At 40.0% G+C, this 14905-nt stretch overlaps 1 protein-coding gene across 12 annotated transcripts in view; it reads left to right on the top strand.

Annotated features, from left to right (window-relative positions):
* Window positions 1-14905, top strand: part of Ralgapa1 (Ral GTPase activating protein, alpha subunit 1) — a 218687-nt gene that overhangs the window by 178456 nt on the left and 25326 nt on the right. For 11 of the 12 annotated variants that reach the window (XR_003950071.1, NM_001368814.1, XM_006516107.3 and 8 more), the window contains 2 exons: window positions 636-794; window positions 2408-2535. The exons of the other annotated variant lie outside the window; for it this stretch is intronic. Coding sequence is in view for 10 of the 11 variants with exons in the window: in NM_001368814.1 (NP_001355743.1) it covers window positions 636-794; window positions 2408-2535 (287 nt within the window). In the remaining variant the exon portion in view is untranslated. The remainder of the gene's footprint in view (window positions 1-635; window positions 795-2407; window positions 2536-14905) is intronic. 12 annotated transcript variants of the gene reach the window in all.

The raw sequence follows: 14905 nt of genomic DNA, 5'->3' as shown, positions 1-14905 counted from the left end.
AAGCAAGTTATTAGAAACAACTTTTAAATCCTTTCTTACAGTTTTAATTATCATAACAGAACTCTCTCAAGATTGCCAGAAGCACATTTGTAAACAGCACAAATATCTAAGTAACATTTTTTTAGGGCCCAATAAATATCAAAACATCTATTTGGAGGATTTTAGATTTCATTGTGGGAGGTACCTAAAAATTAACTTGTTAGACCAAAAATAACCAACTCTCCCTTGCTCAATAAGTGGTTATAAAATGTATGAGTGTCCTGTTTGTTTGTTTGTCTTCTTGCTGCCTTCTCCAGGCCACCTTACTACTCATTAGCACTGCAGAAAGTAAATAGAATAAGAGGAGAAGTCTCTGAAATCAGTTCCTTTTTAAACTAACCTTTGAAAATGGAATTGCCTTGGTACAGTTGCCAGTTTAAGAGTTGTGCTATGACTACTAAGTTCTTCCCGTCTCTGACTGTGGGAGTTAAAAAAAATGCCTGGTCTTCTGTTGTCCCTTGATGACTTTGAGTGTTGTTATTTTATGTGTCACCAAAATGATCAGCCACTTCCCTTCTAGGTTGATGTCACTAGTTGTATAACTCTGCTCACATGGCTTTTATAAAATGCTATAATCTATTTCCTTGATTTTCCAGTTGAGACATCTAGGAAATGATGAAGTGCACATTGTTTGGTCAGAACATACTAGAGACTACAGGAGAGGAATTATTCCTACTGAGTTTGGTGATGTCCTCATTGTAATATACCCAATGAAAAACCACATGTTCAGTATCCAGATCATGAAAAAACCAGAGGTGAGAGGTTCTTAGCTTCTATCTTTGTAATAGATTTGCAGTTGTGGGAAATGCAATGGGGTAAATGCAACCAACTGTAGCTGTGTAGATTGTCTTAAACATCGTGTAGAAGGAACTAACCCACCACCTGGGGAGACAGCTAGGCTGTGCCTGAGTGAAAGTTCTTGTACTTAGCTCCACTTTTATTAAAGTAGAAAGCAATTACAGTTTTCTAAAAGACCCAGTAAGAAGCAGGCAGGTATTAGCAAAACACAGTCGTATTCTCAGCAGGGTTGAAGAAAGATGATTTCTTCCACAGGTACAAGATCAACCTGCTCTATTTAGCAAATCCCAGGCCAGCCAGTGCTACTTAATGAGATCCTGTCTTAGAACACTAAAAATATTTTTTAAATAACTTAATTTTTTTCATTTTTTAAATGAAATGCCTACAAATAATTTTTAGCTGTTAAGATGTTACCTCTCCTATAGTTGGATAGCTTAGACGTACCACAGGATTTCAACAACTATTTCAAAAACTGTGTTGGGTTTTTTGGTTTGTTTAGTAAACCAGAAGTCCACTTATAACAGGGTGCAGCATAGTTTTGTGTGCAGCCTACAAACTGAGTGCTTTCTTATATTTTTATATTTTTAAAGCTTTTTATTAAAAAACAAAATTGAAGTATAATCTGACCACAAAGCCTAAAATACTATCATCCTTGAGTAGTTTTCTTGCCTTGAAGCACCATTTGTGTCTACGATTTTTAAACAGGTCTGTTTTGTTATTGCTTTGTTAGTGACTTTTTGTTTGGTTGGTTGGTTTGGTTTTGGTTTTTTTTTTGGGGGGGGGGGCTTTGTTTTGTTTTTCCAGTATTGGTTCTTGTACATAGCTGGGTTAGCACTCTACCACTGACCTATATATTCACTGCTCTAATGTCAACTGATAGGGTGACAGTTAATTATCAAAGCATAGATTTTGTTGTATAATTAGCCTAGCCAAATACATTTTAGGTTCTATGCTTGTGTTGTTTGCTTTTTGTCACTGTGACAAAATCCTAGGAAAAACATCTTAAGAGGAAAGATGTCTTTGTCTCATGATTTCAGTCCTGGTCATTTGACCTCAATGATTCAGGGCCTGTGGGTCAAAGATCTTGTTACCGAGTACCTTCTCTAGAGCCACCCTTCCAAACATGGTACTAGGAGTTGAGCATTCAACATGAGTTTCATGTCCAAACTATAAGAATAAGACTGGTAATTCACAAAAATGACCATTTGACTGCCTTCCTATAAAAATGCTTATCTTTTTCTGTTTACTTAATAGAAGAACTGATTTTGTGTTTGTATACAGTTGAAACTACAAAACTTTGGGAATTGGCAGAGGATATAAATTACTTAGTTATACAAAGCACATAGTCCTTTGAATGGACACCCTGTTGACCTTGGGCATTTCTGTTTGTTGTCCTAGTATGAGTGCTTCATCATGTAAAAAAAATTGAATTTGAATATTTTTACTTGAAATAAACCAAAGAGGAAGCAAGAACACATTTGTGTATATTTGTGTATAGAGGATCTTGATTGTTTTAATTATAGTCTTTCTACAGTTTGACTTTAAAATTATGTTCCGATCTCTCTATCAGGTTCCCTTCTTTGGTCCACTTTTTGATGGTGCTATTGTGAATGGAAAAGTTCTGCCCATTATGGTTCGATCCACAGCAATAAATGCTAGCCGTGCTCTGAAATCACTGATTCCATTGTATCAAAATTTGTATCCTTTTTTACTGTGTGGTTAGTATACTAGTTACATCTACTTTACAAAAGGGTAAATGTTTCTTATGTATTAAGACTAGAGTTTCTGTTGGTAAGCAGATGGCAGAGTTCCTCCCTAGTGATTGATACTTGTGGTACTTCAGTGGTGTGTTTCCTTAGACACTTTTAATAAATATTAGTCTTTGCCTTAGTTAATTAGGATGCCATTATATGCCGAGCTCTGTGCTACTCTGGTGGTGTAGAACTAATCCAAACAATCACTGAAAATAATTCAATCTCCACGGGAAAACATACTGTTTTTACTACATTGTTTTAAAAGAGGGGTGTGCAGGGTGTATACTAATAAGGGGTCGACCAGTCAGCTGGAAGTTGGTTCCAGAAACATTCATGAGAAAAATGAAAATTGAACCAGTATTAATTGGTAAATAATGAGGTGGATGAGATTAAACACCTTGTAAACGTGGAGCAGTGTAACGAGAGTCATGAAGGTATGTGAAGGTGTGGGATGCTTAGGAACATGGCTTCTGGAGCGAGCCTCTCTGGCTGGAGCTGCTCCTCTGGAGCTGCGCTGCCCTCCGCATAGCCCTGAACTCCCTGACCTCAGTGTGCTTCCCTAAGAACTGAACTTAGTCATGATAACTATCTCTTTCCTTCCCTTCAGTTTCTAGAATTAAACCGAGACCTTGCTCATGCTACACAATCACTACCACCAAGCGTAATCTTAGCCCAAGTCATAGACTCTTTGAATCTCATTTTTTTAATCTGTAAAAAGAGTCTAATATTGCCTAGGCATTAATGTGAGTGCTAAATGAGATTTTATATAATTACTTAGAAATGTTACAATTGATATAAAACATCTCCACCCAAGACTAAGGAATTGCTTAATTGAGGTTTTATTTTTTTTTTTCCATTTTTTATTAGGTATTTAGCTCATTTACATTTCCAATGCTATACCAAAAGTCCCCCTTACCCACCCACCCCCACTCCCCTACCCACCCACTCCCCCCCTTTGGCCCTGGCGTTCCCCTGTACCGGGGCACACAAAGTCTGCGTGTCCAATGGGCCTCTCTTTCCAGTGATGGCCGACTAGGCCATCTTTTGATACATATGCAGCTAGAGTCAAGAGCTCAGGGGTACTGGTTAGTTCATAATGTTGTTCCACCTATAGGGTTGAAGATCCCTTTAGCTCCTTGGGTACTTTCTCTAGCTCCTCCATTGGGAGCCCTGTGATCCATCCATTAGCTGACTGTGAGCATCCACTTCTGTGTTTGCTAGGCCCCGGCATAGTCTCACAAGAGACAGCTACATCTGGGTCCTTTCGATAAAATCTTGCTAGTATATGCAATGGTGTCAGCGTTTGGATGCTGATTATGGGGTGGATCCCTGGATATGGCAGTCTCTACATGGTCCATCCTTTCATCTCAGCTCCAAACTTTGTTTCTGTAACTCCTTCCATGGGTGTTTTGTTCCCACTTCTAAGGAGGGGCATAGTGTCCACACTTCAGTCTTCATTTTTCTTGAGTTTCATGTGTTTAGGAAATTGTATCTTATATCGTGGGTATCCTAGGTTTTGGGCTAGTATCCACTTATCAGTGAGTACATATTGTGTGAGTTCCTTTGTGATTGTGTTACCTCACTCAGGATGATGCTCTCCAGGTCCATCCATTTGGCTAGGAATTTCATAAATTCATTCTTTTTAATAGCTGAGTAGTACTCCATTGTGTAGATGTACCACATTTTCTGTATCCATTCCTCTGTTGAGGGGCATCTGGGTTCTTTCCAGTTTCTGGCTATTATAAATAAGGCTGCTATGAACATAGTGGAGCATGTGTCCTTCTTACCAGTTGGGGCTTCTTCTGGATATATGCCCAGGAGAGGTATTGCTGGATCCTCCGGTAGTACTATGTCCAATTTTCTGAGGAACCGCCAGACTGATTTCCAGAGTGGTTGTACAAGCCTGCAATCCCACCAACAATGGAGGAGTGTTCCTCTTTCTCCACATCCTCGCCAGCATCTGCTGTCACCTGAATTTTTGATCTTAGCCATTCTGACTGGTGTGAGGTGGAATCTCAGGGTTGTTTTGATTTGCATTTCCCTGATGATTAAGGATGTTGAACATTTTTTCAGGTGCTTCTCTGCCATTCGGTATTCCTCAGGTGAGAATTCTTTGTTCAGTTCTGAGCCCCATTTTTTAAGGGGGTTATTTGATTTTCTGAGGTCCACCTTCTTGAGTTCTTTATATATGTTGGATATTAGTCCCCTATCTGATTTAGGATAGGTAAAGATCCTTTCCCAGTCTGTTGGTGGTCTTTTTGTCTTATAGACAGTGTCTTTTGCCTTGCAGAAACTTTGGAGTTTCATTAGGTCCCATTTGTCAATTCTCGATCTTACAGCACAAGCCATTGCTGTTCTGTTCAGGAATTTTTCCCCTGTGCCCATATCTTCAAGGCTTTTCCCCACTTTCTCCTCTATAAGTTTCAGTGTCTCTGGTTTTATGTGAAGTTCCTTGATCCACTTAGATTTGACCTTAGTACAAGGAGATAAGTATGGATCGATTCGCATTCTTCTACATGATAACAACCAGTTGTGCCAGCACCAATTGTTGAAAATGCTGTCTTTCTTCCACTGGATGGTTTTGGCTCCCTTGTCGAAGATCAAGTGACCATAGGTGTGTGGGTTCATTTCTGGGTCTTCAATTCTATTCCATTGGTCCACTTGTCTGTCTCTATACCAGTACCATGCAGTTTTTATCACAATTGCTCTGTAGTAAAGCTTTAGGTCAGGCATGGTGATTCCACCAGAGGTTCTTTTATCCTTGAGAAGAGTTTTTGCTATCCTCGGTTTTTTGTTATTCCAGATGAATTTGCAAATTGCTCCTTCTAATTCGTTGAAGAATTGAGTTGGAATTTTAATGGGGATTGCATTGAATCTGTAGATTGCTTTTGGCAAGATAGCCATTTTTACAATGTTGGTCCTGCCAATCCATGAGCATGGGAGATCTTTCCATCTTCTGAGATCTTCTTTAATTTCTTTCTTCAGGGACTTGAAGTTTTTATCATACAGATCTTTCACTTCCTTCGTTAGAGTCACGCCGAGATATTTTATATTATTTGTGGCTATTGAGAAGGGTGTTGTTTCCCTAATTTCTTTCTCAGCCTGTTTATTCTTTGTGTAGAGAAAGGCCATTGACTTGTTTGAGTTAATTTTATATCCAGCTACTTCACCGAAGCTGTTTATCAGGTTTAGGAGTTCTCTGTTGGAATTTTTAGGGTCACTTATATATACTATCATATCATCTGCAAAAAGTGATATTTTGACTTCCTCTTTTCCAATTTGTATCCCCTTGATCTCCTTTTGTTGTCGAATTGCTCTGGCTAATACTTCAAGTACTATGTTGAAAAGGTAGGGAGAAAGTGGGCAGCCTTGTCTAGTCCCTGATTTTAGTGGGATTGCTTCCAGCTTCTCTCCATTTACTTTGATGTTGGCTACTGGTTTGCTGTAGATTGCTTTTATCATGTTTAGGTATTGGCCTTGAATTCCTGATCTTTCCAGAACTTTTATCATGAATGGGTGTTGGATCTTGTCAAATGCTTTTTCTGCATCTAACGAGATGATCATGTGGTTTTTGTCTTTGAGTTTGTTTATATAATGGATTACATTGATGGATTTTCGTATATTAAACCATCCCTGCATCCCTGGAATAAAACCTACTTGGTCAGGATGGATGATTGCTTTAATGTGTTCTTGGATTCGGTTAGCGAGAATTTTATTAAGGATTTTTGCATCGATGTTCATAAGAGAAATTGGTCTGAAGTTCTCTATCTTTGTTGGATCTTTCTGTGGTTTAGGTATCAGAGTAATAGTGGCTTCATAAAATGAGTTGGGTAGAATACCTTCTACTTCTATCTTGTGAAAAAGTTTGTGCAGAACTGGAGTTAGATCTTCTTTGAAGGTCTGATAGAACTCTGCACTAAACCCGTCTGGTCCTGGGCTTTTTTTGGCTGGGAGACTATTAATAACTGCTTCTATTTCTTTAGGGGATATGGGACTGTTTAGAAGGTCAACTTGATCCTGATTCAACTTTGGTACCTGGTATCTGTCCAGAAATTTGTCCATTTCGTCCAGGTTTTCCAGTTTTGTTGAGTATAGCCTTTTGTAGAAGGATCTGATGGTGTTTTGGATTTCTTCAGGATCTGTTGTTATGTCTCCCTTTTCATTTCTGATTTTGTTAATTAGGATTTTGTCCCTGTGCCCTTTAGTGAGTCTAGCTAAGGGTTTATCTATCTTGTTGATTTTCTCAAAGAACCAACTCCTCGTTTGGTTAATTCTTTGAATAGTTCTTCTTGTTTCCACTTGGTTGATTTCACCCCTGAGTTTGATTATTTCCTGCCGTCTACTCCTCTTGGGTGAATTTGCTTCCTTTTTTTCTAGAGCTTTTAGATGTGTTGTCAAGCTGCTAGTATGTGCTCTCTCCCGTTTTTTCTTGAAGGCACTCATAGCTATGAGTTTCCCTCTTAGAAATGCTTTCATTGTGTCCCAAAGGTTTGGGTACGTTGTGGCTTCATTTTCATTAAACTCTAAAAAGTCTTTAATTTCTTTCTTTATTCCTTCCTTGACCAAGGTATCATTGAGAAGAGTGTTGTTCAGTTTCCATGTGAATGTTGGCTTTCTGTTATTTATTTTGTTATTGAAGATCAGCCTTAGTGCATGGTGATCTGATAGGATACATGGGACAATTTCAATATTTTTGAATCTGTTGAGGCCTGATTTGTGACCTATTATGTGGTCAATTTTGGAGAAGGTACCATGAGGTGCTGAGAAGAAGGTATATCCTTTTGTTTTAGGGTAAAATGTTCTGTAGATATCTGTCAGATCCATTTGTTTCATCACTTCTGTTAGTTTCAGTGTGTCCCTGTTTAGTTTCTGTTTCCATGATCTGTCCATTGGTGAAAGTGGTGTGTTGAAGTCTCCCACTATTATTGTGTGAGGCGCAATGTGTGCTTTGAGCTTTACTAAAGTTTCTTTAGTGAATGTGGCTGCTCTTGTATTTGGAGCATAGATATTCAGAATTGAGAGTTCCTCTTGGAGGATTTTACCTTTGATGAGAATGAAGTGTCCCTCCTTGTCTTTTTTGATGACTTTGGGTTGGAAGTCAATCTTATCAGATATTAGGATGGCTACTCCTGCTTGTTTCTTCATACCATTTGCTTGGAAAATTGTTTTCCAGCCTTTCATTCTGAGGTAGTGTCTATCTTTTTCTCTGAGATGAGTTTCCTGTAAGCAGCAAAATGTTGGGTCTTGTTTGTGTAGCCAGTTTGTTAGTCTATGTCTTTTTATTGGCGAGTTGAGACCATTGATGTTAAGAGATATTAAGGAAAAGTAATTGTTGCTTCCTGTTATTTTAGTTGTTAAAGGTGGCATTCTGTTCTTGTGGCTGTCTTCTTTTAGGTTTGTTGAGGGATTACCTTCTTGTTTTTTCTAGGGCGTTGTTCCCGTTCTTGTATTGGTTTTTTTCTGTTATTATCCTTTGAAGGGCTGGATTCGTGGAGAGATAATGCGTGAATTTGGTTTTGTCGTGGAATACTTTGGTTTCTCCCTCTATGATAATTGAGAGTTTGGCTGGGTATAGTAGCCTGGGCTGCAGTTTGTGTTCTCTTAGTGTCTGTATAACATCTGTCCAGGCTCTTCTGGCTTTCATAGTCTCTGGTGAAAAATCTGGTGTAATTCTGATAGGCTTGCCTTTATATGTTACTTGACCTTTTTCCCTTACTGCTTTTAGTATTCTATCTTTATTTAGTGCATTTGATGTTCTGATTATTATGTGTCGGGAGGAATTTCTTTTCTGGTCCAGTCTATTTGGAGTTCTGTAGGCTTCTTGTATGTTCATATGCATCTCATTCTTTAGATTTGGGAAGTTTTCTTCAATAATTTTGTTGAAGATGTTTGCTGGACCTTTGAGTTGAAAATCTTCATTCTCATCCACTCCTATTATCCGTACGTTTGGTCTTCTTATTGTGTCCTGGATTTCCTGGATATTTTGAGTTAGGATCTTTTTGCATTTTCCATTTTCTTTGATTGTTGTGCCGATGTTCTCTATGGAATCTTCTGCACCTGAGATTCTCTCTTCCATCTCTTGTATTCTGTTGCTGATGCTCAAATCTATGGTTCCAGATTTCTTTCCTAGGGTTTCTATCTCTAGTGTTGCCTCGCTTTGAGTTTTCTTTATTGTGTCTACTTCCCTTTTTAGGTCTAGTATGGTTTTGTTCATTTCCATCACCTGTTTGTATGTTTTTTCCTCTTTTTCTGTAAGGACTTCTACCTGTTTGATTGTGTTTTCCTGTTTTTCTTTAAGGACTTGTAACTCTTTAGCAGTGTTCTCCTGTATTTCTTTAAGTGATTTATTAAAGTCCTTCTTGATGTCCTCTACCATCATCATGAGATATGCTTTTAAATCTAGGTCTAGGTTCTCAGGTGTGTTGGGGTTCCCTGGACTGGGCGAAGTGGGTGTGCTGGGTTCTGGTGATGGTGAGTGGTCTTGGTTCCTGTTAGTAAGATTCCTCCGTTTACCTTTCGCCATCTGGTAATCTCTGGAGTTAGTAGTTATAGTTGACTCTGTTTAGAGATTGTTCTTCTGGTGATTCTGTTACCGTCTATCAGCAGACCTGGGAGACAGATTCTCTCCTCTGAGTTTCAGTGCTCAGAGCACTCTCTGCTGGCAAGCTCTCTTACAGGGAAGGTGCGCAGATATCTTGTATTTGGACCTCCTCCTGGCCGAAGAAGAAGGCCCAAAACAGGACCTTTCTCAGACACTGTGTTGCTTTGGCAGTTCCCAGGTGGTACAGACTCTCACCTAAGCAGACTAAATTCCTAAGTTCCTTGGAGTCCCGGGACCAAGATGGCGACCGCTGCTGCTGTGGCTTAGGCTGCCTCCCCAGCCGGGCGGGCACCTGTCCTCTGGTCCGGAAGGTGGCTGGCTGTCCCCGGCCCACACAGGGTGCTGCCTCAGCGCCTCTGTGCTTCTGCCTGTTCCAGAAGCTGTCAGGTTCTCTGGCGCACCCTCTCACCTGTTCAGACTAATTTCCTAAGTTCGGCGGGTCCCGGACCAAGATGGCGACCGCTGCTGCTGTGGCTTAGGCCGCCTCCCCAGCCGGGTGGGCACCTGTCCTCTGGTCCGGAAGGTGGCCGGCTGTCCCCGGCCCACGCAGGGTGCTGCCTCAGCGCCTCTGTGCTTCCGCCTGTTCCAGAAGCTGTCAGGTTCTCTGGCGCACCCTCTCACCTGTTCAGACTAATTTCCTAAGTTCGGCGGGTCCCGGACCAAGATGGCGACCGCTGCTGCTGTGGCTTAGGTCGCCTCCCCAGCCGGGCGGGCACCTGTCCTCCGGTCCGGAAGGTGGCCGGCTGTCCCCGGCCCACACAGGGTGCTGCCTCAGCCCCTCTGTGCTTCTGCCTGTTCCAGAGGCTGTCAGGTTCTCTGGCGCACCCTCTCACCTGTTCAGACTAATTTCCTAAGTTCGGCGGGTCCCGGACCAAGATGGCGACCGCTGCTGCTGTGGCTTAGGCCGCCTCCCCAGCCGGGCGGGCACCTGTCCTCCGGTCCGGACGGTGGCTGGCTGTCCCCGGCCCACAAAGGGTGCTGCCTCAGTGCCTCTGTGCTTCCGCCTGTTCCAGAAGCTGTCAGGTTCTCTGGCGCACCCTCTCACCTGTTCAGACTAATTTCCTAAGTTCGGCGGGTCCCGGACCAAGATGGCGACCGCTGCTGCTGTGGCTTAGGTCGCCTCCCCAGCCGGGCGGGCACCTGTCCTCTGGTCCGGAAGGTGGCCGGCTGTCCCCGGCCCACGCAGGGTGCTGCCTCAGCGCCTCTGTGCTTCCGTCTGTTCCAGAAGCTGTCAGGTTCTCTGGCGCACCCTCTCACCTGTTCAGACTAATTTCCTAAGTTCGGCGGGTCCCGGACCAAGATGGCGACCGCCTTAATTGAGGTTTTATATTGGGCTGATTAGCTGTTTGAGGTGAATTCTCAGGCCTACTTTATGATATTTTTAATATTTAATCATATTGAGATAATGGTTGCCACATTAGAGAATATTGTAGGGTAAAAAGAAATAGTTTCAATGAAAATAGTAGAAATGAACACTGTTTTTAAAACAGCAAATCTGAACAGTTCTTACCAACAGAATTTCTTGTAGAACACATAGACTAAGGGGCTGGAGAGATGGCTCAGCAGTTACAATCATGTCCTGCTCTTGCAGAGGACCTGAGCTGGGTTCCACATCATACAGCTCACAGTCATCTGTAACTTGAGCTCCATGATGCTGCTGCCTCTTCAGGAGCCTGTACTCATGTGCCTGGGCTGAGCCCATGTACACACAGACGCACTTAACATTTTAAAATAAAAAATAGAGTGAAACTATTACATAGACCTAACAAAGCTCTCTACACTGTAGGAAATTGTTTTTCATACCATTTAAGAGTACTCGCTCAGCCCTCCATATCCAGGGTTCCACATTTGAAAAACTCAAGCAATGTTGAGGTTGACTGTATGAAAATACTTCACCATTATACAAAGGGTGCACAGATCCATGGGTTCCTGAGAAATCTCCATCTATGTCAAGAGAAGCAATAGTAGATATTCCTATCCCTCGTTAATCTGAAGAATATATTATCTTTTGCAAACTGCACAAGATAATCTATATTCTATAGACTAGTCTATATTCTGATTGTTGAAGAGGAGCCGCATGCAGTAGGTGCTCCTACATCCAAAGCTGTAAAGTCAGAGAGAATGGGTCACTCAGACCAAGGAGTCAGGACAAGCCGCAGCAGCATGACCCTATCTCGTACCAATGAGGGAGTAGAGTTCGAAAGGAATGCTATGGGGGATGACTGCTTTACTTGATTTTTATCATGAAGGTTTATATACAAATTACAGCTGGATACTTGTATTTAGAGGTATTAAAGTATACGAATATATGTTTTAATTTTAAATAACATACTGATTTCAGAAATGTATCAAATTTTAAAATGTATGTTTTTGACATCAGATTTTCAGAGAGGAGGAAAATTGTGTATTCTAAAATAAATCAATATGCTTAACATGAATAATAGTAGGAATTGAAATAGAAGTTGGTTTTGAAAACCTCCTGAGTTAATACTTTAATCCTCATCAAAGAAATGAAAAGGTGAAATATGATAAACTCAATTGTATTTATATAATTATACTGCTGGGTCAGTTATCTTATGCACCATAATAGTGCCTACTAAGATTCCACAGCATAAATTGTGCTATTTATGATCATTAAATGGAGTTTAAATTTTATCCTAGGAGCATCTTCTGTAACTATGAATCTAATGTTGTTCAGAAAATGAGGACAGTATTGATTGTCATATGCTGCCCAAATCGATCATGCTAGCAACCAGAATTACAGTAATCTGTCAGTATTGATGACTGTCTTTCAAGCTTTGAAACCTCTCCCTCACTTCACTTGTTGTTTCTGACATTACTTGTACTTGAAAAGCATTTTCATGCAACCTCTGATTTTGTCAGCTAGGTACTTTTGTCTCTTAAGCTCAATTTGTTGGTTTGATCATGCAATTAGAATTGAATTGCCACACTCGGGAGGCAGAGCAGGCAGACTCTGGGTAGCCATTGAGCCCGAGCAGTGTTTCGGTTTGATCTTAGGCCATCGCTTTATTAGCTACTGAGAAAGAAAGAGTTCCGGTCTGTTGGCTTGCTTAGTGTGGGGTTTTACAGTGGTGATAAAAGCTTCTATTTCATGGTCTTGCCAGTTTTAACTCTGTTCTTTAAGTAAAAATGTGTTTGATGCTTAAGAAAGTTTCACTGTGCCTTGAAAGGCACATATGTTTAAGTATAATCTGTCATTGCTTGTGACCTTTCTGTTTTAGTGTGAAATTTACATGTAGGGATTTTAAGAATTTATAGTATATAATCACATTAATAAATCCAGAGAAACAAAATTTGTAAGATGATGTAAGTCATCCTTTGTATCCATGGGGAATTAGTTCCTGAGGATACAGAATCTACAAATGGTTCAGTCCTTTCTGCTAACTCACACAAAGTTCCTTCATATGTTAATCATCCTTAGATTGCTTATGATATCTAATACAATGTCAGTGTTAAGTAAATAACAAGAAAGATGTAGGAATTGGCTTCCCCAGCTGTCGGGATTGGTAAATACCAAATCTGTAGACCTAGGAAGAGCTGATGTTGCTGTCAGTCTTAAGGCAACTACAGTAGAATCCTTTCTTTCTCAAGTGACCTTCAGGTTTTGACTGGATGAGACCTCCCTGCATAATGTGGATAATGGACTTTACTCAGCTATACTAATTTAAGTAGTAATCACATCTAGACAAAAATAAGAACATGTAGACTGGTGTTTGACCAAACAGTGTGTCCTTGACCCAGCTAAGTTGACATATAATATTCATAGACTTATTCTAACTTGCTTTACATCTTAATTATTTCTCTTATATAACATTGATAAAAGTACATAAGTCATAAATGTTGATATATGGTGAAGTACTATACTTATTAAGATGTTAAAAAATATATCTGTAGTTTTTCTTTTCTTCTTTAAGATACATTTACTAGGATGTCAAGATGGCCAAGTCTGTGGTACCAGACTCAAGTATATTTATTGAAAGCCAGGGCTAGTGGCACATACCTATAAGTTCCAACATGAGGGTAACTGAGACAGGAGGAGTGTGAGTGTGAAGCCACCTGGGCAATAATAGCAAGACTCTATCTCAAAAGAAAAATGATACATGTGAGTATGTGTATGTTTGTGTATATATGTATATACACATCAAGCTGTGCCCATATATATGTATATACACACGTCACACAATATTAGCAAAGATTTTGATTTGATGCAAACATTCAGGTGGTACTTATCCTTATAAAGGTAATAAGGAAGAATACACAGATAGTAATGATTATAATGCAAGTGGGGTTACAAACAAATTGATATGAAAGTTCCATGGAGGAAGAAATTAGTGTGGAATAAAATCAGGAAAGAATATGTAGAAAATCTGGGTCTCAATGGATAGGATTTAAGTAGATGGAATGTGACATGTATGCTGTAATTCTTTTTTGTTATTGTTGGTTTGGTTTTTGAGGCAGGGTCTCTCTGTGTAGCCCTGACTTCCCTGGAACTCGTTGGGTAGACAAGGCCTAGTCTTGAACTCACAGAAATTCATCTGCCTCTGTCTCTCAAGTGCTAAGATTAAAGGCATGTGCTACCAGGCCCAGCCAGTACTACAATTCTTGTGATTTATAGCCAGGGCTTTGTATGTATCTGTATATAATATATGTGATATTCTGAGATACACAGTATAAAGAATACTATATAGTTAAATGGCATATTTAAAGAATACTTTTCACCTAGGCTTAATACACTTTCCTATCACAACCAATATTATTTGTTTTTTTCTCAATCTGTTTAGATTGACTTTTTCTTAAATGCCAGAATTGGCTTTGTTTATCTTTATCAGACAGATTACTAAATTCAATGATAATTCTTCAATTAGTCGCAGTTTGTTAGCCCTGCAGTTCTACTGTTCAGATGTAAAGGACCTGTTGCACAAGTGTGAGAGCCAAAGCTAAATGAATGGTAATTGATTGGCTCCACTAATGCAGGTCTCTTCATTATGATAGGACATTGTAAAGCTCCTTAGGGGGGTCCCATCAATATTGCTGCCATTTCCTGTTAAAAGAAAATGAGTTTCTTGAAAAACTACCTAATTTTATGTATTTACTGTCCTTTGTAAAGCATTTTCTTAGAAGATAACATCAATAAATATGGACTATCCTTAATTTAATCTCTAAGAAGGAGATAATTATAGTACCAAACCCAAGATTAGTGTAAGGATTAAATAAAACTGTCCAGTGACCCACTAGGCACCCTGCCTGTCATCTCTAGCAGCAGCTCAGGAAACTGTAGCTGTGTGGGAGCTAATGACGTTATTACTGTCTGAAGCGCAGACCTGGGCATGCGGAAGGCTCCCAGCGCGTCTCTGCCCACTGCAGCAGATGGACATTTGGTTGATTACCTGTAAACTGTTCTTTTTATCTTGCCCTCCCAGCCGCAGTTTTACTGTAGCTTTGTCAAACATGCCTCATACTTCAACCCCATATTTCTTCAGCTAAGCCAAATTCATCTTCTATAAATGCTCATTTTTTAAAGCTCCTAGAATATGAATCTCTGCTATTTTCTACCTAATATACTCTTTCATTATGACTTAAATGATACATCTTCAGGGGGCAAAAAATTAAAATTAAAATAATTTCTCCATTAAGCAAACTTATTTCTCACACTGCCTGAAAACATTTTGCTATAGTACTTACATATTTGTGC

Source organism: Mus musculus, chromosome 12, assembly GCF_000001635.26.
Source record: "Mus musculus strain C57BL/6J chromosome 12, GRCm38.p6 C57BL/6J".
Lineage (NCBI taxonomy): Eukaryota > Metazoa > Chordata > Mammalia > Rodentia > Muridae > Mus > Mus musculus.
Note: the sequence above shows the minus strand (reverse complement) of the source record. Positions and strands in the feature narration are given on the sequence as shown.